Raw genomic sequence first — 24,990 nt, forward strand, 5'->3', positions numbered from 1 at the left:
AACACTATGGACAGTCTTAAACCACAGATTAAGCCTGGACTAAAAAGGCTTTTAAATGGAGAATCTCTCAACTGAACATGCTTTTCTAGACTTGGTTCATCTGTTTCCCGGGAAACTGTCCCTACAACTTGTTCATGACTTTGTGTGACAGATTGGGTGCCAATCTACTACTGTCTCTTAAAAGGACAATACCTCCTGACAAGCCTGTTTTCCTGTGTTGTTCAGGTGGTGCCTTCTACACCCCAGAGACCATCGACACAGCCCGTCTCCATTACCGTGGCTCCTGGGCCCCTGTTCTCCACGCTGTGGCCCTCTGGCTGAGCAGCACCAGCTTCGGGGCCGGGGAGGGGGAAGAGGAGGCCCCTGCTGTCCCTCCACAGGTGTCTGGGGCGCCAGTCTACCCCCTGGGAAACCCTGGACCTACTCAGAGCCTGGAGGACCTGATTAAGGACAGAATGCATCTGATGTTGGGTATGGATGACAGACACAGACAGACACAGACAGACACAGACAGACAGACACAGACAGACACAGACAGACACAGACAGACACAGACAGACACAGACAGACACAGACAGACACAGACACAGACAGACACACAGACAGACACACACACACACACACACACACACACACACACACACACACAGACACACACACAGACACACACACAGACACACACACAGACACAGACAGACACAGACACAGACAGACAGACACAGACAGACACAGACAGACACAGACAGACACAGACAGACACAGACAGACACAGACAGACACAGACACACACAGACACACACAGACAGACACAGACAGACACACACACACACAGACACACACACAGACACAAACACACAGACAGACGTTTCCCATGATAACTACCCACTCTGTGTCTGCCAGGTGTCAGTATTGAGTTCCTGTGTTTCCCATGATAACTACCCACTCTGTGTCTGCCAGGTGTCAGTATTGAGTTCCTGTGTTTCCCATGATAACTACCCACTCTGTGTCTGCCAGGTGTCAGTATTGAGTTCCTGTGTTTCCCATGATAATTACCCACTCTGTGTCTGCCAGGTGTCAGTATTGAGTTCCTGTGTTTCCCATGATAATTACCCACTCTGTGTCTGCCAGGTGTCAGTATTGAGTTCCTGTGTTTCCCAAGACCTGAGGAACCGATAGAACATGTCATGTCATGTCTACAGGCTCTATGTACCCTACTGGACTCTCCCTGCGCCAGGACACACATCAGTGAAGACCAGGTAAAGATAACTGAGGGAGAGAGGGAGAGAGGGAGAGAGAGAGAGAGAGGTCCAGGTTTCATATTGTAGTTGTTGGGTATAGAGCTGACAGGCCGGGTCTCTAACCAGGTCTGTAGTTGTTGGGTGTAGAGCTGACAGGCCGGGTCTCTAACCAGGTCTGTAGTTGTTGGGTGTAGAGCTGACAGGCCGGGTCTCTAACCAGGTCTCATATTGTAGTTGTTGGGTATAGAGCTGACAGGCTGGGTCTCTAACCAGGTCTGTAGTTGTTGGGTATAGAGCTGACAGGCTGGGTCTCTAACCAGGTCTCATATTGTAGTTGTTGGGTATAGAGCTGACAGGCCGGGTCTCTAACCAGGTCTCATATTGTAGTTGTTGGGTATAGAGCTGACAGGCCGGGTCTCTAACCAGGTCTGTAGTTGTTGGGTATAGAGCTGACAGGCCGGGTCTCTAACCAGGTCTGTAGTTGTTGGGTGTAGAGCTGACAGTCCGGGTCTCTAACCAGGTCTCATATTGTAGTTGTTGGGTATAGAGCTGACAGGCTGGGTCTCTAACCAGGTCTCATATTGTAGTTGTTGGGTATAGAGCTGACAGGCCGGGTCTCTAACCAGGTCTGTAGTTGTTGGGTATAGAGCTGACAGGCTGGGTCTCTAACCAGGTCTCATATTGTAGTTGTTGGGTATAGAGCTGACAGGCTGTGTCTCTAACCAGGTCTGTAGTTGTTGGGTATAGAGCTGACAGTCCGGGTCTCTAACCAGGTCTGTAGTTGTTGGGTATAGAGCTGACAGTCCGGGTCTCTAACCAGGTCTGTAGTTGTTGGGTATAGAGCTGACAGGCTGGGTCTCTAACCAGGTCTCATATTGTAGTTGTTGGGTATAGAGCTGACAGGCTGGGTCTCTAACCAGGTCTGTAGTTGTTGGGTATAGAGCTGACAGGCTGGGTCTCTAACCAGGTCTGTAGTTGTTGGGTATAGAGCTGACAGGCCGGGTCTCTAACCAGGTCTCATATTGTAGTTGTTGGGTATAGAGCTGACAGGCCGGGTCTCTAACCAGGTCTGTAGTTGTTGGGTATAGAGCTGACAGGCCGGGTCTCTAACCAGGTCTCATATTGTAGTTGTTGGGTATAGAGCTGACAGGCTGGGTCTCTAACCAGGTCTCATATTGTAGTTGTTGGGTATAGAGCTGACAGGCCGGGTCTCTAACCAGGTCTGTAGTTGTTGGGTATAGAGCTGACAGGCTGGGTCTCTAACCAGGTCTCATATTGTAGTTGTTGGGTGTAGAGCTGACAGGCCGGGTCTCTAACCAGGTCTCATATTGTAGTTGTTGGGTATAGAGCTGACAGGCTGGGTCTCTAACCAGGTCTGTAGTTGTTGGGTATAGAGCTGACAGGCCGGGTCTCTAACCAGGTCTGTAGTTGTTGGGTATAGAGCTGACAGGCTGGGTCTCTAACCAGGTCTCATATTGTAGTTGTTGGGTATAGAGCTGACAGGCCGGGTCTCTAACCAGGTCTGTAGTTGTTGGGTATAGAGCTGACAGGCCGGGTCTCTAACCAGGTCTCATATTGTAGTTGTTGGGTATAGAGCTGACAGGCCGGGTCTCTAACCAGGTCTCATATTGTAGTTGTTGGGTATAGAGCTGACAGGCCGGGTCTCTAACCAGGTCTGTAGTTGTTGGGTATAGAGCTGACAGGCCGGGTCTCTAACCAGGTCTGTAGTTGTTGGGTATAGAGCTGACAGGCTGGGTCTCTAACCAGGTCTGTAGTTGTTGGGTATAGAGCTGACAGGCCGGGTCTCTAACCAGGTCTGTAGTTGTTGGGTATAGAGCTGACAGGCCGGGTCTCTAACCAGGTCTCATATTGTAGTTGTTGGGTATAGAGCTGACAGGCCGGGTCTCTAACCAGGTCTGTAGTTGTTGGGTATAGAGCTGACAGGCCGGGTCTCTAACCAGGTCTCATATTGTAGTTGTTGGGTGTAGAGCTGACAGGCTGGGTCTCTAACCAGGTCTGTAGTTGTTGGGTATAGAGCTGATAGGCCGGGTCTCTAACCAGGTCTGTAGTTGTTGGGTATAGAGCTGACAGGCTGGGTCTCTAACCAGGTCTGTAGTTGTTGGGTATAGAGCTGACAGGCCGGGTCTCTAACCAGGTCTCATATTGTAGTTGTTGGGTATAGAGCTGACAGGCTGGGTCTCTAACCAGGTCTGTAGTTGTTGGGTATAGAGCTGACAGGCTGGGTCTCTAACCAGGTCTGTAGTTGTTGGGTATAGAGCTGACAGGCCGGGTCTCTAACCAGGTCTCATATTGTAGTTGTTGGGTATAGAGCTGACAAGCCGGGTCTCTAACCAGGTCTGTAGTTGTTGGGTATAGAGCTGACAGGCCGGGTCTCTAACCAGGTCTCATATTGTAGTTGTTGGGTATAGAGCTGACAGGCTGGGTCTCTAACCAGGTCTGTAGTTGTTGGGTATAGGGCTGACAGGCCGGGTCTCTAACCAGGTCTCATATTGTAGTTGTTGGGTATAGAGCTGACTGGCTGGGTCTCTAACCAGGTCTGTAGTTGTTGGGAATAGAGCTGACAGGCCGGGTCTCTAACCAGGTCTGTAGTTGTTGGGTATAGAGCTGACAGGCCGGGTCTCTAACCAGGTCTCATATTGTAGTTGTTGGGTGTAGAGCTGACAGGCTGGGTCTCTAACCAGGTCTGTAGTTGTTGGGTGTAGAGCTGACAGGCTGGGTCTCTAACCAGGTCTGTAGTTGTTGGGTGTAGAGCTGACAGGCTGGGTCTCTAACCAGGTCTGTAGTTGTTGGGTATAGAGCTGACAGGCCGGGTCTCTAACCAGGTCTGTAGTTGTTGGGTATAGAGCTGACAGGCTGGGTCTCTAACCAGGTCTGTAGTTGTTGGGTATAGAGCTGACAGGCCGGGTCTCTAACCAGGTCTGTAGTTGTTGGGTATAGAGCTGACAGGCCGGGTCTCTAACCAGGTCTGTAGTTGTTGGGTATAGAGCTGACAGGCCGGGTCTCTAACCAGGTCTGTAGTTGTTGGGTATAGAGCTGACAGGCCGGGTCTCTAACCAGGTCTCATATTGTAGTTGTTGGGTGTAGAGCTGACAGGCCGGGTCTCTAACCAGGTCTGTAGTTGTTGGGTGTAGAGCTGACAGTCCGGGTCTCTAACCAGGTCTCATATTGTAGTTGTTGGGTATAGAGCTGACAGGCCGGGTCTCTAACCAGGTCTGTAGTTGTTGGGTATAGAGCTGACAGGCCGGGTCTCTAACCAGGTCTCATATTGTAGTTGTTGGGTATAGAGCTGACAGGCTGGGTCTCTAACCAGGTCTCATATTGTAGTTGTTGGGTATAGAGCTGACAGGCCGGGTCTCTAACCAGGTCTGTAGTTGTTGGGTATAGAGCTGACAGGCTGGGTCTCTAACCAGGTCTCATATTGTAGTTGTTGGGTGTAGAGCTGACAGGCCGGGTCTCTAACCAGGTCTCATATTGTAGTTGTTGGGTATAGAGCTGACAGGCTGGGTCTCTAACCAGGTCTGTAGTTGTTGGGTATAGAGCTGACAGGCCGGGTCTCTAACCAGGTCTGTAGTTGTTGGGTATAGAGCTGACAGGCTGGGTCTCTAACCAGGTCTCATATTGTAGTTGTTGGGTATAGAGCTGACAGGCCGGGTCTCTAACCAGGTCTGTAGTTGTTGGGTATAGAGCTGACAGGCCGGGTCTCTAACCAGGTCTCATATTGTAGTTGTTGGGTATAGAGCTGACAGGCCGGGTCTCTAACCAGGTCTCATATTGTAGTTGTTGGGTATAGAGCTGACAGGCCGGGTCTCTAACCAGGTCTGTAGTTGTTGGGTATAGAGCTGACAGGCCGGGTCTCTAACCAGGTCTGTAGTTGTTGGGTATAGAGCTGACAGGCTGGGTCTCTAACCAGGTCTGTAGTTGTTGGGTATAGAGCTGACAGGCCGGGTCTCTAACCAGGTCTGTAGTTGTTGGGTATAGAGCTGACAGGCCGGGTCTCTAACCAGGTCTCATATTGTAGTTGTTGGGTATAGAGCTGACAGGCCGGGTCTCTAACCAGGTCTGTAGTTGTTGGGTATAGAGCTGACAGGCCGGGTCTCTAACCAGGTCTCATATTGTAGTTGTTGGGTGTAGAGCTGACAGGCTGGGTCTCTAACCAGGTCTGTAGTTGTTGGGTATAGAGCTGATAGGCCGGGTCTCTAACCAGGTCTGTAGTTGTTGGGTATAGAGCTGACAGGCTGGGTCTCTAACCAGGTCTGTAGTTGTTGGGTATAGAGCTGACAGGCCGGGTCTCTAACCAGGTCTCATATTGTAGTTGTTGGGTATAGAGCTGACAGGCTGGGTCTCTAACCAGGTCTGTAGTTGTTGGGTATAGAGCTGACAGGCTGGGTCTCTAACCAGGTCTGTAGTTATTGGGTATAGAGCTGACAGGCCGGGTCTCTAACCAGGTCTCATATTGTAGTTGTTGGGTATAGAGCTGACAAGCCGGGTCTCTAACCAGGTCTGTAGTTGTTGGGTATAGAGCTGACAGGCCGGGTCTCTAACCAGGTCTCATATTGTAGTTGTTGGGTATAGAGCTGACAGGCTGGGTCTCTAACCAGGTCTGTAGTTGTTGGGTATAGGGCTGACAGGCCGGGTCTCTAACCAGGTCTCATATTGTAGTTGTTGGGTATAGAGCTGACTGGCTGGGTCTCTAACCAGGTCTGTAGTTGTTGGGAATAGAGCTGACAGGCCGGGTCTCTAACCAGGTCTGTAGTTGTTGGGTATAGAGCTGACAGGCCGGGTCTCTAACCAGGTCTCATATTGTAGTTGTTGGGTGTAGAGCTGACAGGCTGGGTCTCTAACCAGGTCTGTAGTTGTTGGGTGTAGAGCTGACAGGCTGGGTCTCTAACCAGGTCTGTAGTTGTTGGGTGTAGAGCTGACAGGCTGGGTCTCTAACCAGGTCTGTAGTTGTTGGGTATAGAGCTGACAGGCCGGGTCTCTAACCAGGTCTGTAGTTGTTGGGTATAGAGCTGACAGGCCGGGTCTCTAACCAGGTCTGTAGTTGTTGGGTATAGAGCTGACAGGCCGGGTCTCTAACCAGGTCTGTAGTTGTTGGGTATAGAGCTGACAGGCCGGGTCTCTAACCAGGTCTCATATTGTAGTTGTTGGGTGTAGAGCTGACAGGCCGGGTCTCTAACCAGGTCTGTAGTTGTTGGGTGTAGAGCTGACAGTCCGGGTCTCTAACCAGGTCTCATATTGTAGTTGTTGGGTATAGAGCTGACAGGCCGGGTCTCTAACCAGGTCTCATATTGTAGTTGTTGGGTATAGAGCTGACAGGCTGGGTCTCTAACCAGGTCTCATATTGTAGTTGTTGGGTGTAGAGCTGCTCAACGTGCTCCACAGACTCCTCCTGACCAGAGATCCTCCAGCCGTCCAGCTCCAAGTTACAGCTGTGGTGCAGGAGACCATCCGGGCTGCACGGGACCACCTGACACAGCAGAGGGAAACACAGGGTTAGTTCTGACACAGCTATGTTACCTTGTTGGGTAGGCTGGTCCCAGATACCTTTGTGCTGTCTTGCCAAGTCCTATGGTCATCATTTAAAAATTAAAAATATGTATTTCACCTTTATTTAACCAGGTAGGCAAGTTGAGAACAAGTTCTCATTTACAATTGCGACCTGGCCAAGAATAAAGCAAAGCAGTTCGACACGTACAACAACACAGAGTTACACATGGAATAAAACAAACATACAGTCAATAATACAGTAGAAAAATAAGTCTATATACAATGTGAGCAATTAACCATTAACCATGTGGTGATAGAGACCAGCATATCCAGTCTATCAGTCTATCGTTAGGATATACCACTGAAATGTACATTCATTTAAAATCCTTTTTTTTTACCTCAAACTAAACGGGCTCATTACTACTGATTTGTAAAGTACAGGCTCAGAATGTTCTCCCCCCATGTTGCTCTACTTCCTCCAGGGAAGCAGGATGGAGGGGAGAAGGACGGTGTGTCTCTCCAGGGAGAGGGAGGTGAGACTGGGGAGCTGCTCCCGGGGAAGTCCCTCGTCTTCGCTGCCATGGAGCTTCTGGTGTTCATCCTGGTTCGTCACTTGCCTCAACTCAACACCAGGTAATACATCAATGTATTGTTATTCATTTATGTTGTTGCTTCGTTGTTCTGTTGTAACGTGTCGTTCTGTTGTAACGTGTCGTTCTGTCGTAACGTGTCGTTCTGTCGTAACGTGTCGTTCTGTCGTAACGTGTCGTTCTGTCGTAACGTGTCGTTCTGTCGTAACGTGTCGTTCTGTCGTAACGTGTCGTTCTGTCGTAACGTGTCGTTCTGTTGTAACGTGTCGTTCTGTTGTAACCTGTCGTTCTGTCGTAACGTGTCGTTCTGTCGTAACGTGTCGTTCTGTCGTAACCTGTCAGTGTCGTTCTGTCGTAACGTGTCGTTCTGTTGTAACCTGTCAGTGTCGTTCTGTTGTAACCTGTCGTTCTGTTGTAACGTGTCGTTCTGTCGTAACCTGTCAGTGTCGTTCTGTCGTAACGTGTCGTTCTGTCGTAACGTGTCGTTCTGTCGTAACGTGTCGTTCTGTTGTAACCTGTCGTTCTGTCGTAACGTGTCGTTCTGTCGTAACCTGTCAGTGTCGTTCTGTCGTAACGTGTCGTTCTGTCGTAACGTGTCGTTCTGTCGTAACGTGTCGTTCTGTCGTAACGTGTCGTTCTGTCGTAACGTGTCGTTCTGTCGTAACGTGTCGTTCTGTCGTAACGTGTCGTTCTGTTGTAACGTGTCGTTCTGTCGTAATGTGTCGTTCTGTTGTAACGTGTCGTTCTGTCGTAACCTGTCAGTGTCGTAACCTGTCAGTGTCGTTCTGTCGTAACGTGTCGTTCTGTTGTAACGTGTCGTTCTGTTGTAACGTGTCGTTCTGTTGTAACGTGTCGTTCTGTTGTAACGTGTCGTTCTGTTGTAACGTGTCGTTCTGTTGTAACGTAACGTGTCGTTCTGTTGTAACCTGTCGTTCTGTTGTAACCTGTCAGTGTCGTTCTGTTGTAACCTGTCAGTGTCGTTCTGTTGTAACGTGTCGTTCTGTTGTAACCTGTCGTTCTGTTGTAATGTGTCGTTCTGTTGTAACCTGTCAGTGTCGTTCTGTTGTAACCTGTTGGTGTCGTTCTGTCGTAACGTGTCGTTCTGTTGTAATGTGTCGTTCTGTTGTAATGTGTCGTTCTGTTGTAACCTGTCAGTGTCGTTCTGTTGTAACCTGTTGGTGTCGTTCTGTCGTAACGTGTCGTTCTGTTGTAATGTGTCGTTCTGTCGTAACGTGTCGTTCTGTCGTAACGTGTCGTTCTGTTGTAACGTGTCGTTCTGTCGTAACGTGTCGTTCTGTTGTAACGTGTCGTTCTGTTGTAACGTGTCGTTCTGTTGTAACGTGTCGTTCTGTTGTAACGTGTCGTTCTGTTGTAACGTGTCGTTCTGTTGTAACGTGTCGTTCTGTTGTAACGTGTCGTTCTGTTGTAACGTGTCGTTCTGTTGTAACGTGTCGTTCTGTTGTAACGTGTCGTTCTGTTGTAACGTGTCGTTCTGTTGTAACAACCTGTCGGTGTCGTTCTGTTGTAACGTGTCGTTCTGTTGTAACCTGTCGGTGTCGTTCTGTTGCAATGCCCTGGTTATCCTGCTTGGAAGATTCTTGATTTCCTGCTTATTCCCTCCAACCAGGATTTCTGGGAATTTAACAGAATTCTGCAACCCTAATTGTACAGCATGTTTGGGTCATTGAAAAGCCCAAAGTCATGTATTATCATTATTATTCCCAGGGTGAACGAGTCCCCCAGCCACCTGCCCCTCCGGCCCCAGCCTCGTCTGACTGAGGAGAGCACCCGGCTGGTGGCTCACACTGTGTCTATACTGGCCCAGCTGCCGTCGCTATGCTCCCCCGCAGGTAACACGCAGACAAACACACCTGACCACACAGACTCAGAATGTCTCCTGTGAGGCATTGCCTTGTCATGTTGTGGTGTGTTATACTGCTAATGACAGAGTTCTAGTGTTCACCTCTCTGCCTTTAGATTCAAGTCGGGCTCAATAGCCTCTCTCCCGTTGGATCCGTCTCACCCTGGGTCTGTGGTTGTTATGTCTGAGACTGAAGCTTTCTGAGTGTCAGATTATCCTGGAAATCAACTGAGTCACACTGGGTGTGAAACGATAGAGAAACAGAGATGATTCAGTTAGGATTTCAGGGCTACTGACAGATTAGGGACAGGGATTTCAGGGTTCCTGACAGATTAGGGACAGGGATTTCAGGGCCACTGACAGATTAGGCACAGGGATTTCAGGGTTACTGACAGATTAGGGACAGGGATTTCAGGGCCACTGACAGATTAGGGACAGGGATTTCAGGGCCACTGAGATTAGGGACAGGGATTTCAGGGTTACTGACAGATTAGGGACAGGGATTTCAGGGCCACTGACAGATTAGGGACAGGGATTTCAGGGCCACTGACAGATTAGGCACAGGGATTTCAGGGCTACTGACAGATTAGGCACAGGGATTTCAGGGCTACTGACAGATTAGGCACAGGGATTTCAGGGCCACTGACAGATTAGGGACAGGGATTTCAGGGCCACTGAGATTAGGGACAGGGATTTCAGGGTTACTGACAGATTAGGGACAGGGATTTCAGGGCCACAGACAGATTAGGGACAGGGATTTCAGGGCCACTGACAGATTAGGGACAGGGATTTCAGGGCCACTGACAGATTAGGGACAGGGATTTCAGGGCCACTGACAGATTAGGGACAGGGATTTCAGGGCCACTGACAGATTAGGGACAGGGATTTCAGGGCCACTGACAGATTAGGGACAGGGATTTCAGGGCCACTGACAGATTAGGGACAGGGATTTCAGGGTTACCGAGAGATTAGGGACAGGTAATTTCAGGGGCTCTGACAGATTAGGGACAGGGATTTCAGGGCCACTGACAGATTAGGCACTAGGATTTCAGGGCCACAGAGATTAGGGACAGGGAGTTCAGGGCCACTGACAGATTAGGGACAGGAATTTCAGGGTTCCTGACAGATTAGGGACAGGTAATTTCAGGGTTCCTGACAGATTAGGGATAGGGATTTCAGGGTTCCTGACAGATTAGGGATAGGGATTTCAGGGTTCCTGACAGATTAGGGACAGGGATTTCAGGGCCACTGACAGATTAGGGACAGGGATTTCAGGGCCACAGAGATTAGGGACTGGGATTTCAGGGCCACTGACAGATTAGGGACAGGTATTTCTAGGCCACTGGTAGATTAGGGATTTCAGGGCCACAGAGATTAGGGACAGGGGTTTCAGGGCCACTGACAGATTAGGGACAGGGATTTCAGGGCCACTGACAGATTAGGGACAGGGATTTCAGGGCCACTGACAGATTAGGGACAGGGATTTCAGGGCTACTGACAGATTAGGGACAGGGATTTCAGGGCCACTGACAGATTAGGGACAGGGGTTTCAGGGCCACTGACAGATTAGGGACAGGGATTTCAGGGCCACTGACAGATTAGGGACAGGGATTTCAGGGCCACTGACAGATTAGGGACAGGGATTTCAGGGCCACTGACAGATTAGGGACAGGGATTTCAGGGTTACCGAGAGATTAGGGACAGGGATTTCAGGGCCACTGACAGATTAGGGACAGGGATTTCAGGGCCACTGACAGATTAGGGACAGGGATTTCAGGGCCACAGAGATTAGGGACAGGGATTTCAGGGCTACCGAGATTAGGGACAGGGATTTCAGGGCCACTGACAGATTAGGGACAGGGATTTCAGGGCCACAGAGATTAGAGACAGGGATTTCAGGGCCACAGAGATTAGGGACAGGGATTTCAGGGCTACTGACAGATTAGGGACAGGGATTTCAGGGCCACTGACAGATTAGGGACAGGGATTTCAGGGCTACTGACAGATTAGGGCCAGGGATTTCAGGGCCACTGACAGATTAGGGACAGGGATTTCAGGGCCACAGAGATTAGGGACAGGGATTTCAGGGCCACTGAGATTAAGAACAGGGATTTCAGGGCCACTGACAGATTAGGGACAGGGATTTCAGGGCTACTGACAGATTAGGGACAGGGATTTCAGGGCCACAGACAGATTAGGGACAGGGATTTCAGGGCCACAGAGAGATTAGGGACAGGGATTTCAGGGCCACAGAGATTAGGGACAGGGATTACAGGGCCACTGAGATTAGGGACAGGGATTTCAGGGCTACTGACAGATTAGGGACAGGGATTTCAGGGCTACTGACAGATTAGGGACAGGGATTTCAGGGCCACAGAGATTAGGGCCAGGGATTTCAGGGCCACAGAGATTAGGGCCAGGGATTTCAGGGCCACTGACAGATTAGGGACAGGGATTTCAGGGCTACTGACATTTAGGGACAGGGATTTCAGGGCTACTGACATTTAGGGACAGGGATTTCAGGGCTACTGACAGATTAGGGACAGGGATTTCAGGGCTACTGACAGATTAGGGACAGGGATTTCAGGGCTACTGACAGATTAGGGACAGGGATTTCAGGGCCACAGAGATTAGGGCCAGGGATTTCAGGGCCACTGACAGATTAGGGCCAGGGATTTCAGGGCCACTGACAGATTAGGGACAGGGATTTCAGGGCTACTGACAGATTAGGGACAGGGATTTCAGGGCCACTGACAGATTAGGGACAGGGATTTCAGGGCCACTGACAGATTAGGGACAGGGATTTCAGGGCCACAGAGATTAGGGACAGGGATTTCAGGGCTACTGACAGATTAGGGACAGGGATTTCAGGGCAACTGACAGATTAGGGACAGGGATTTCAGGGCCACTGACAGATTAGGGACAGGGATTTCAGGGCTACTGACAGATTAGGGACAGGGATTTCAGGGCTACCGAGATTAGGGACAGGGATTTCAGGGCCACTGACAGATTAGGGACAGGGATTTCAGGGCCACAGAGATTAGGGACAGGGATTTCAGGGCCACAGAGATTAGGGACAGGGATTTCAGGGCCACAGAGATTAGGGACAGGGATTTCAGGGCCACAGAGATTAGGGACAGGGATTTCAGGGCCACAGAGATTAGGGACAGGGATTTCAGGGCCACTGAGATTAGGGACAGGGATTTCAGGGCCACTGACAGATTAGGGACAGGGATTTCAGGGCCACTGACAGATTAGGGACAGGGATTTCAGGGCCACTGACAGATTAGGGACAGGGATTTCAGGGCCACAGAGATTAGGGACAGGGATTTCAGGGCCACAGAGATTAGGGACAGGGATTTCAGGGCCACTGACAGATTAGGGACAGGGATTTCAGGGCCACAGAGATTAGGGACAGGGATTTCAGGGCTACTGACAGATTAGGGACAGGGATTTCAGGGCCACAGAGATTAGGGACAGGGATTTCAGGGCCACTGACAGATTAGGGACAGGGATTTCAGGGCCACTGACAGATTAGGGACAGGGATTTCAGGGCCACTGACAGATTAGGGACAGGGATTTCAGGGCCACAGAGATTAGGGACAGGGATTTCAGGGCCACTGACAGATTAGGGACAGGGATTTCAGGGCCACAGAGATTAGGGACAGGGATTTCAGGGCTACTGACAGATTAGGGACAGGGATTTCTAGGCCACTGAGATTAGGGACAGGGATTTCAGGGCCACTGAGATTAGGGACAGGGATTTCAGGGCCACAGAGATTAGGGACAGGGATTTCAGGGCCACTGACAGATTAGGGACAGGGATTTCAGGGCCACTGATTTATTAGGGACAGGGATTTCAGGGCTACAGAGATTAGGGACAGGGATTTCAGGGCTACAGAGATTAGGGACAGGGATTTCAGTGCCACTGACAGATTAGGGACAGGGATTTCAGGGCCATAGAGAGATTAGGGACAGGGATTTTAGGGCCACAGAGATTAGGGACAGGGATTTCAGGGCCACTGACAGATTAGGGACAGGGATTTCAGGGCCACAGAGATTAGGGACAGGGATTTCAGGGCCACAGAGATTAGGGACAGGGATTTCAGGGCTACTGACAGATTAGGGACAGGGATTTCAGGGCTACTGAGAGATTAAGGACAGGGATTTCAGGGCCGCAGAGATTAGGGACAGGGATTACAAGGCCACTGACATATTAGGGACAGGGATTTCAGGGCCACAGAGAGATTAGGGACAGGGATTTCAGGGCCACAGAGATTAGGGACAGGGATTTCAGGGCCACAGAGAGATTAGGGACAGGGATTTCAGGGCCATTGACAGATTAGGGATTTCAGGGCCACTGAGATTAGGGACAGGGATAAACATGACGCTTATAGAACAGGTCTGTTTGCCTTGTTGACATATAAAAGGTGCATTCTGCAATGGTTACTGCCGTCCAATCGTCATTTCAATTGATACCCTTGTATCCTTCAGTACATTGATTGAACTATTGCATATGGCAGTTTTAAAAGGAGTATTGGTGTAGGATGGAGTGAAGGATTACTGAAGGGATACAAGTCTCTCTCTCTCATTCCTCATTACTGAAGGATACAAGTCCCTCTCTCATTCCTCATTACTGAAGGATACAAATCTCTCTCTCTCATTCCTCATTACTGAAGGATAACAAGTCTCTCTCTCTCTCATTCCTCATTACTGAAGGATACAAGTCCCTCTCTCTCATTCCTCATTACTGAAGGATACAAGTCCCTCTCTCTCATTCCTCATTACTGAAGGATACAAGTCCCTCTCTCTCTCTCATTCCTCATTACTGAAGGATACAAGTCCCTCTCTCTCTCTCATTCCTCATTACTGAAGGATACAAGTCTCTCTCATTCCTCATTACTGAAGGGATACAAGTCTCTCTCTCTCTCTCATTCCTCATTACTGAAGGGATACAAGTCTCTCTCTCTCTCTCATTCCTCATTACTGAAGGGATACAAGTCTCTCTCTCATTCCTCATTACTGAAGGGATACAAGTCTCTCTCTCTCTCATTCCTCATTACTGAAGGGATACAAGTCTCTCTCTCTCTCTCATTCCTCATTACTGAAGGATAACAAGTCTCTCTCTCTCATTCCTCATTACTGAAGGATACAAGTCTCTCTCTCTCTCTCATTCCTCATTACTGAAGGATAACAAGTCTCTCTCTCTCATTCCTCATTACTGAAGGATACAAGTCCCTCTCTCTCTCATTCCTCATTACTGAAGGATAACAAGTCTCTCTCTCTCATTCCTCATTATTGAAGGATACAAGTCTCTCTCTCTCTCTCATTCCTCATTACTGAAGGATACAAGTCTCTCTCATTCCTCATTACTGAAGGATACAAGTCCCTCTCTATCATTCCTCATTACTGAAGGATACAAGTCCCTCTCTCTCATTCCTCATTACTGAAGGGATACAAGTCTCTCTCTCTCATTCCTCATTACTGAATGATACAAGTCCCTCTCTCTCTCTCATTCCTCATTACTGAAGGGATACAAGTCTCTCTCTCATTCCTCATTACTGAAGGGATACAAGTCTCTCTCTCTCTCATTCCTCATTACTGAAGGATACAAGTCTCTCTCTCTCTCTCTCATTCCTCATTACTGAAGGATACAAGTCTCTCTCTCTCATTCCTCATTACTGAAGGGATACAAGTCCCTCTCTCTCTCATTCCTCATTACTGAAGGATAAAAGTCCCTCTCTCATTCCTCATTACTGAAGGATACAAGTCTCTCTCTCTATCATTCCTCATTACTGAAGGATACAAGTCCTTCTCTCTCATTCCTCATTACTGAAGGATACAAGTCTCTCTCTCTGTCATTCCTCATGTCTGTCGTCGTCCTCCCTCCCCCCACAGGCAGCATGACCATCCTCCCAACTGTACTCTTCCTGATAACCGGGGTCCTGAAGGAGACGGCTGTGAAGACACCTGATAACTCCATACCCCTGCCAGTGTCAGGTACACACACACACACACACACACACACACACACACACACACACACACACACACACACACACACACACACACACATCATTTATAAAGACACCTGATAACTCCATCCCCCTGCCTGTCTCAGCTGCTCTACAGGGTATAAAGACCATCATCACCTCTCCTCTGGCCCGGGCTGACAAGACTCCCACTCAGTGGACAGGACTGATTAGGAGTAGTCTGGCTTCTGTTCTAGAATATTCTCAACCAGGTAACTTACACACTGTTCTAGAATATTCTCCACCAGGTAACATACACACTGTTTTAGAATATTCTCAACCAGGTAACATACACACTGTTCTAGAATATTCTCAACCAGGTAACATACACACTGTTCTAGAATATTCTCCACCAGGTAACAATACACACTGTTCTAGAATATTCTCAACCAGGTAACAATACACACTGTTTTAGAATATTCTCCACCAGGTAACAATACACACTGTTCTAGAATATTCTCAACCAGGTAACAATACACACTGTTCTAGAATATTCTCCTCCAGGTAACACACTGTTCTAGAATATTCTCCACCAGGTAACATACACACTGTTCTAGAATATTCTCCTCCAGGTAACACACTGTTCTAGAATATTCTCCACCAGGTAACATACACACTGTTTTAGAATATTCTCAACCAGGTAACATACACACTGTTCTAGAATATTCTCAACCAGGTAACATACACACTGTTTTAGAATATTCTCCACCAGGTAACAATACACACTGTTCTAGAATATTCTCAACCAGGTAACAATACACACTGTTCTAGAATATTCTCCACCAGGTAACATACACACTGTTCTAGAATATTCTCCACCAGGTAACAATACACACTGTTCTAGAATATTCTCCACCAGGTAACATACACACTGTTTTAGAATATTCTCAACCAGGTAACATACACACTGTTCTAGAATATTCTCAACCAGGTAACATACACACTGTTTTAGAATATTCTCCACCAGGTAACAATACACACTGTTCTAGAATATTCTCAACCAGGTAACAATACACACTGTTCTAGAATATTCTCAACCAGGTAACAATACACACTGTTCTAGAATATTCTCCACCAGGTAACATACACACTGTTCTAGAATATTCTCCGCCAGGTAACAATACACACTGTTCTAGAATATTCTCCAACAGGTAACAATACACACTGTTCTAGAATATTCTCCGCCAGGTAACAATACACACTGTTCTAGAATATTCTCCACCAGGTAACATACATACTGTTCTAGAATATTCTCCTCCAGGTAACATACACACTGTTCTAGAATATTCTCCGCCAGGTAACATACACAGTGTCCTAGAATATTCTCCGCCAGGTAACAATACACAGTGTCCTAGAATATTCTCCACCAGGTAACATACATACTGTTCTAGAATATTCTCCTCCAGGTAACATACACACTGTTCTAGAATATTCTCCACCAGGTAGCATACTGTTCTAGAATATTCTCCTCCAGGTAACATACACACTGTTCTAGAATATTCTCCACCAGGTAGCATACTGTTCTAGAATATTCTCCACCAGGTAACATACACAGTGTCCTAGAATATTCTCCACCAGGTAACATACACACTGTTCTAGAATATTCTCCACCAGGTAACAATACACAGTGTCCTAGAATATTCTCCACCAGGTAACAATACACAGTGTCCTAGAATATTCTCCACCAGGTAACAATACACACTGTTCTAGAATATTCTCCACCAGGTAACAATACACAGTGTCCTAGAATATTCTCCACCAGGTAACAATACACACTGTTCTAGAATATTCTCCGCCAGGTAACATACACAGTGTCCTAGAATATTCTCCACCAGGTAACATACACACTGTTCTAGAATATTCTCCACCAGGTAACATACTGTTCTAGAAGGATTACTGGTAGCCGGGTGTTTCCCATCTACCCATTGTGTCAGGATGCTGTGTAGGTGTCTGTCCAGGCCTAGCCGTGGCCTGCTGATAATGTTGTAATTGACCTGTAATGCGTGTTCCTCAGATGAGTCTCGTCCCAACATGGATGAGGTCAGTATGCTGACAGCCATGACCCTCTTCCTGCTGTCTGCCAGTTCAGAGGTCATAGGAGTCACTGTGCTGCAGCAGGGCTGTATGGAACGCTATAGGAACGCACTCATCTCCTCTGACCCCTGGGTACGACACACACACACACACACACACACACACACACACACACACACACACACACACACACACACACACACACACACACCCACAGCTTCATTAAAGCGTTGAACTCCTCTGACCCCTTTAATGTCTATTGTCAAAGGACACAGAATTGTCTTTTTGCTTCATTCCCTCTCTAAGACACATACACCCCCAAGTCTCCGTTTGTCTCTGAATGTGTGCATGTCAGTAATCGGTCTCTCCCTCTCAGGTCCAGGCGCGGTGTTACCAACTCCTCCTGTCCGTGTTCCAGCACCCCAGCCGAGCGTTATCCACCCCATACATCCACGCCCTGGCGCCGCTCATGGTAGAGAAGCTGAAAGAGGTGGAGAGGAGTCGCCCGGGCACGGTCACGGAGCTGCAGGCCGTACAGGAGGGAATCCGGGTTCTGGAGAACCTAGTGGGCATGGCAGAGGAACAGAACAGTATGTACTGTTGGTAGAAATACTGCACACACAGGGTTAAAACGGTCACGGAGCTGCAGGCCCGTACAGGAGGGAACCCGGGTTTTGGAGAACCTAGTGGGCGCATGGCACAGGAACAGAACAGTACCACTATTTCCTGAATGTGGGGCACAAGCCTCAAATGTTGACCTCCGATAAACCAAATCTAAATCTATTTTTCCCCCCCCTAATTCACTCCCTTCAGTCTTTTACTACTGAAAATGTCCACCTGACAGATCGTTCAGACGGGTTTCTCTGCATCGTTGCATGTTCTCAACGACAGCTGTTTGGAAAAAATGCATGAATCCAGATGCTATTGTTTTTTATTCCTCAGTAAAGATCATTCAGGGACATTTTAAGAGTTTGTAAAAAATAAATAAATAAATAAATAAAAAAATGACTTTCAGGATATTTCAGCGTGTGGTTCAGTAGAGAAACTGGTGAGAACATAATAATTGAGTTATTTTCCTGGTGTCTGTGTCCTATTCGAGTTGGGTAACTTGGAGGTACACATCTCCCTATAAAGACATCCATTGATCTGTAAAAGCCTTCCTGTAACTAAACGCCTCTTTTCATGCGTTGCCTTGTGTATCTGGGCTGGGAACGTTAGTCTGGACTTGTGGTCTGTGGTTTTAGACTCTGTGTGTGTATCTGGGCTGGGAACGTTAGTCTGGACTAATGGTCTGTGGTTTTAGACTCGGTGTGTGTAGTAGAGGGGAACGTTAGTCTGGACTAATGGTCTGGGGTTTTAGACTCGGTGTGTGTAGTAGAGGAGAACGTTAGTCTGGACTAATGGTCTGGGGTTTTAGACTCGGTGTGTGTAGTAGAGGAGAACGTTAGTCTGGACTAATGGTCTGGGGTTTTAGACTCGGTGTGTGTAGTAGAGGAGAACGTTAGTCTGGACTAATGGTCTGGGGTTTTAGACTCGGTGTGTGTAGTAGAGGGGAACGTTAGTCTGGACTAATGGTCTGGGGTTTTAGACTCGGTGTGTGTAGTAGAGGGGAACGTTAGTCTGGACTAATGGTCTGGGGTTTTAGACTCGGTGTGTGTAGTAGAGGAGAACGTTAGTCTGGACGTTAGTCAGACTAAGGCTTCCAATACGGATTAGTTAATTCTCCTATACTGTAGGTCCGACTAAGCTTTATGAATCACAATATTTGATGTCCTCTCGCTCTGATATACTGATCAGTTTTTTTTTCATAGGACAAATGTTAACTATCAAGATGCTATGTTCATCCATGTTTGTCTCCCTCAATTTCTCCCCTTCCATCTCTCTATCTCTCCCTCTACCACTCCCCCTGTTTCCCTCCTCCCCCTGTTTCTCTCCCTCTCCCTGTTTCCCTCCCTCTCCCTCTACCACTCCCCCTGTTTCCCTCCTCCCCCTGTTTCTCTCCCTCTCCCTGTTTCCCTCCCTCTCCCTCTACCTCTCCCCCTGTTTCCCTCCCTCTCCCTCTACCCCTCCCCCTGTTTCCCTCCCTCTCCCTCTCCCCCTGTTTCTCTCCCTCTACCTCTCCCCCTGTTTCCCTCCCTCTCCCTCTACCTCTCCCCCTGTTTCCCTCCCTCTCCCTCTCCCCCTGTTTCCGTCCCTCTCCCTCTACCTCTCCCCCTGTTTCTCTCCCTCTACCTCTCCCCCTGTTTCTCTCCCTCTCCCTCTACCTCTCCCCCTGTTTCCCTCCCTCTCCCTCTACCTCTCCCCCTGTTTCCCTCCCTCTCCCTCTACCTCTCCCCCTGTTTCCCTCCCTCTCCCTCTACCTCTCCCCCTGTTTCTCTCCCTCTCCCTGTTTCCCTCCCTCTCCCTCTACCACTCCCCCTGTTTCCCTCCTCCCCCTGTTTCTCTCCCTCTCCCTGTTTCCCTCCCTCTCCCTCTACCTCTCCCCCTGTTTCTCTCCCTCTCCCTCTACCTCTCCCCCTGTTTCTCTCCCTCTCCCTCTACCTCTCCCCCTGTTTCCCTCCCTCTCCCTCTACCTCTCCCCCTGTTTCCCTCCCTCTCCCTCTACCTCTCCCCTGTTTCCCTCCCTCTCCCTCTACCTCTCCCCCTGTTTCCCTCCCTCTCCCTCTACATCTCCCCCTGTTTCTCTCCCTCTCCCTGTTTCCCTCTCTCACCACGTCTCCCTCCTGTTCCCTCTCTTCAACAGGGGTACAGTTGCTGGCTCTGCTCGTCCCCACCCTGGTCTCCTATCTCCTGGATGACAAGGCCTTCTCCTCTGCTCCTCCTGCTTCCAAGGGCCTACATGAGTTTGCTCTCCAGAACCTGATGCGGATCGGGCCCCTCTACCCAGCTGCCTTCAAGACAGTGATTGGAGCCGCACCTGAGCTCAAGACCCGCCTTGAGTCGGCCGTCAGAGCCAATCAGGCGAGCAGCAAAGCCAAAGCAGCAGCCCTATTGGCCCAGCCAACTGTGCAGGCCGCGCCCACCATCAAACTCAAAACTAGTTTCTTCTAAATATTCCTGAAATGCAGACTACTTTATCATCCTGGTGTAATGTTGTTGTCGTCTGATATGTCTCTAAGATGTTCTTTATTTAACTTGGTTCTCGGTGGATGAGATTTTTCTACTTTGTTTTCTTGAAGTCGGCAGGTAGCGGCAGGTAGCCTAGTGGTTAGAGCGTTGGGTGGCAGGTAGCCTAGTGGTTAGAGCGTTGGGTGGCAAGTAGCCTAGTGGTTAGAGCGTTGGGTGGCAGGTAGCCTAGTGGTTAGAGCGTTGGGCGGCAGGTAGCCTAGTGGTTAGAGCGGAGGGGCGGCAGGTAGCCTAGTGGTTAAAGCGTTGGGTGGCAGGTAGCCTAGTGGTTAGAGCGTTGGGTGGCAGGTAGCCTGGTGGTTAGAGCGTTGGGAGGCAGGTAGCCTAGTGGTTAGAGCGTTGGGAGGCAGGTAGCCTAGTGGTTAGAGCGTTGGGCGGCAGGTAGCCTAGTGGTTAGAGCGTTGGGCGGCAGGTAGCCTAGTGGTTAGAGCGTTGGGTGGCAGGTAGCCTAGTGGTTAGAGCGTTGGGCGGCAGGTAGCATGGTGGTTAGAGCGTTGCGCGGCACTTAGCCTAGTGGTTAGAGCGTTGGGAGGCAGGTAGCCTAGTGGTTAGAGCGTTGGGCGGCAGGTAGCCTAGTGGTTAGAGCGTTGGGCGGCAGGTAGCCTAGTGGTTAGAGCGTTGGGCGGCAGGTAGCCTAGTGGTTAGAGCGTTGGGAGGCAGGTAGCCTAGTGGTTAGAGCGTTGGGCGGCAAGTAGCCTAGTGGTTAGAGCGTTGGGCGGCAGGTAGCCTAGTGGTTAGAGCGTTGGGCGGCAGGTAGCCTAGTGGTTAGAGCGTTGGGCGGCAGGTAGCCTAGTGGTTAGAGCGTTGGGCGGCAGGTAGCCTAGTGGTTAGAGCATTGGACTAGAAACAGAAAGGTTGCAAGATCGAATCCCCGAGCTGACAAGGTAAAAATCTGTTGTTCTGCCCCTGAACAAGGCAGTTAACCCACTGTTCCCTGATAGGCCTTCATTGAAAATAAGAATTTGTTCTTAACTGACTTGCCTAGTTAAATAAAAGGTATAAAATAAATAAAATGATAATAAAGTATGTAAATAATATCATTAAAGGGTATTTTAATGTCCACTTCCACGACCCCTGTTGAGAGAGAGTACTGCTTTAGATTTGAATGTGTTGTTACTATTTTGGTCCCGTGTAGCTCAGTTGGTAGAGCATGGCGCTTGCAACGCCAGGGTTGTGGGTTCAATTCCTACGGGGGGACCAGGATGACTATGTATGAACTTTCCAATTTGTAAGTCGCTCTGGATAAGAGCGTCTGCTAAATGCCGTAAATGTTAGAGCTGGATCTATTTTTTACATCTTAAATGGCATGCTATTCCCTATGTAGTGCACTCCCCTTTTGACCAGAGTAGGGCACTCCCCTTTTGACCAGAGTAGGGCACTCCCCTTTTGACCAGAGTAGGGCACTCCCCTTTTGACCAGAGTAGGGCACTCCCCTTTTGACCAGAGTAGGGCACTCCCCTTTTGACCAGAGTAGGGCACTCCCCTTTTGACCAGAGTAGGGCACTCCCCTTTTGACCAGAGTAGGGCACTCCCCTTTTGACCAGAGTAGGGCACTCCCCTTTTGACCAGAGTAGGGCACTCCCCTTTTGACCAGAGTAGGGCACTCCCCTTTTGACCAGAGTAGGGCACTCCCCTTTTGACCAGAGTAGGGCACTCTCCTTTTGACCAGAGTAGGGCACTCTCCTTTCGACCAGAGTAGGGCACTAGTTAGGGAATAGGGTACCATTTGGGACTCTTCCCATTGAATATGTAAAGAGCCCTACTTGTAAATAAACTGAGTATAGTTTGTTCTTTATTTGCTTCCTTATTGGTCTGACGTCATCATTCCTGGCGGACTCTTGTACTCTGTGAGTCTTGGTTACAGCGTTTGGTAAGACTGATGCGTCAACATGGCTGTATCCACTGTGAGACAGGATCCAATCATGCATATGTTTGTAATGGAGTTTGTTTGTTGCCTGTGGAAACCTTTGCAGAAAGGGTCGACCTTTTAAGTAAATTGCTTGTTTTTGCTGTTCTTGTCTTGAGGCTTTAAACTTCACCCAAAAGCCATCCTTTTTAATAATGCATTTAAGTGTTTGGCATCTGCTGTTCATAAAGTATTTTGCTTAATGATGTGTATTAAATAGACCTCTCACAGGCCAGTCCTTCACAACACATTATATAGACCTCTCACAGGCCAGTCCTTCACAACACATTAAATAGACCTCTCACGGGCCTGTCCTTCACAACACATTATATAGACCTCTCACAGACCAGTCCTTTACAACACATTATATAGACCTCTCACAGACCAGTCCTTTACAACACATTATATAGACCTCTCACAGACCAGTCCTTTACAACACATTATATAGACCTCTCACAGACCAGTCCTTCACAACACATTATATAGACCTCTCACAGGCCAGTCCTTCACAACACATTATATAGACCTCTCACAGGCCAGTCCTTCACAACACATTAAATAGACCTCTCACAGGCCAGTCCTTTACAACACATTATATAGACCTCTCACAGGCCAGTCCTTCACAACACATTAAATAGACCTCTCACAGGCCAGTCCTTCACAACACATTAAATAGACCTCTCACAGGCCAGTCCTTTACAACACATTATATAGACCTCTCATGGGCCTGTCCTTCAACACATTATATAGACCTCTCACAGGCCAGTCCTTTACAACACATTATATAGACCTCTCACAGGCCAGTCCTTTACAACACATTATATAGACCTCTCACAGACCAGTCCTTCACAACACATTAAATAGACCTCTCACAGGCCAGTCCTTTACAACACATTATATAGACCTCTCACAGGCCAGTCCTTCACAACACATTATATAGACCTCTCACAGACCAGTCCTTCACAACACATTAAATAGACCTCTCACAGACCAGTCCTTCACAACACATTATATAGACCTCTCACAGACCAGTCCTTCACAACACATTATATAGACCTCTCACAGACCAGTCCTTCACAACACATTATATAGACCTCTCACAGACCAGTCCTTCACAACACATTATATAGACCTCTCACAGACCAGTCCTTCACAACACATTATATAGACCTCTCACAGGCCAGTCCTTCACAACACATTATATAGACCTCTCACAGGCCAGTCCTTCACAACACATTATATAGACCTCTCGCAGGCCAGTCCTTCACAACACATTATATAGACCTCTCACAGGCCAGTCCTTTACAACACATTATATAGACCTCTCACAGGCCAGTCCTTCACAACACATTATATAGACCTCTCACAGGCCAGTCCTTCACAACACATTATATAGACCTCTCACAGACCAGTCCTTCACAACACATTATATAGACCTCTCACAGACCAGTCCTTTACAACACATTATATAGACCTCTCACAGACCAGTCCTTCACAACACATTATATAGACCTCTCACAGACCAGTCCTTTACAACACATTATATAGACCTCTCACAGACCAGTCCTTCACAACACATTATATAGACCTCTCACAGACCAGTCCTTTACAACACATTATATAGACCTCTCACAGACCAGTCCTTCACAACACATTATATAGACCTCTCACAGACCAGTCCTTTACAACACATTATATAGACCTCTCACAGGCCAGTCCTTTACAACACATTATATAGACCTCTCACAGACCAGTCCTTTACAACACATTATATAGACCTCTCACAGGCCAGTCCTTCACAACACATTAAATAGACCTCTCACAGACCAGTCCTTCACAACACATTATATAGGCCTCTCACAGGCCAGTCCTTCACAACACATTAAATAGACCTCTCACAGGCCAGTCCTTCACAACACATTATATAGACCTCTCACAGACCAGTCCTTTACAACACATTATATAGACCTCTCACAGGCCAGTCCTTTACAACACATTATATAGACCTCTCACAGACCAGTCCTTCACAACACATTATATAGACCTCTCACAGACCAGTCCTTCACAACACATTATATAGACCTCTCACAGACCAGTCCTTTACAACACATTATATAGACCTCTCACAGACCAGTCCTTTACAACACATTATATAGACCTCTCACAGACCAGTCCTTTACAACACATTATATAGACCTCTCACAGGCCAGTCCTTTACAACACATTATATAGACCTCTCACAGACCAGTCCTTTACAACACATTATATAGACCTCTCACAGGCCAGGGTTTCACAACACATTAAATAGACCTCTCACAGACCAGTCCTTCACAACACATTATATAGGCCTCTCACAGGCCAGTCCTTCACAACACATTAAATAGACCTCTCACAGGCCAGTCCTTCACAACACATTATATAGACCTCTCACAGACCAGTCCTTTACAACACATTATATAGACCTCTCACAGGCCAGTCCTTTACAACACATTATATAGACCTCTCACAGACCTGTCCTTCACAACACATTATATAGACCTCTCACAGACCAGTCCTTCACAACACATTATATAGACCTCTCACAGACCAGTCCTTTACAACACATTATATAGACCTCTCACAGACCAGTCCTTCACAACACATTATATAGACCTCTCACAGACCAGTCCTTTACAACACATTATATAGACCTCTC

General features: G+C 48.2%; 1 protein-coding gene across 6 annotated transcripts in view; it reads left to right on the forward strand.

The window, feature by feature from the left end:
* Positions 1-24,990, forward strand: part of heatr5b (HEAT repeat containing 5B) — a 364,356-nt gene that overhangs the window by 81,599 nt on the left and 257,767 nt on the right. For 5 of the 6 annotated variants that reach the window (XM_055937963.1, XM_055938092.1, XM_055938180.1 and 2 more), the window contains 10 exons: positions 226-471; positions 1,129-1,256; positions 6,607-6,751; positions 7,229-7,379; positions 9,062-9,186; positions 15,096-15,197; positions 15,319-15,441; positions 17,244-17,395; positions 17,640-17,853; positions 20,007-22,498. In XM_055937963.1, the coding sequence (XP_055793938.1) occupies positions 226-471; positions 1,129-1,256; positions 6,607-6,751; positions 7,229-7,379; positions 9,062-9,186; positions 15,096-15,197; positions 15,319-15,441; positions 17,244-17,395; positions 17,640-17,853; positions 20,007-20,314 (1,694 nt within the window). In that variant the 3' untranslated portion in view covers positions 20,315-22,498. Of the gene's footprint in view, positions 1-225; positions 472-1,128; positions 1,257-6,606; positions 6,752-7,228; positions 7,380-9,061; positions 9,187-15,095; positions 15,198-15,318; positions 15,442-17,243; positions 17,396-17,639; positions 17,854-20,006; positions 22,499-24,990 lie in introns of those variants that run through there. The other variant, XR_008761352.1, reaches the window with a different exon arrangement.

Source organism: Salvelinus fontinalis, chromosome 1 (assembly GCF_029448725.1).
Source record: "Salvelinus fontinalis isolate EN_2023a chromosome 1, ASM2944872v1, whole genome shotgun sequence".
NCBI classification, from domain to species: domain Eukaryota; kingdom Metazoa; phylum Chordata; class Actinopteri; order Salmoniformes; family Salmonidae; genus Salvelinus; species Salvelinus fontinalis.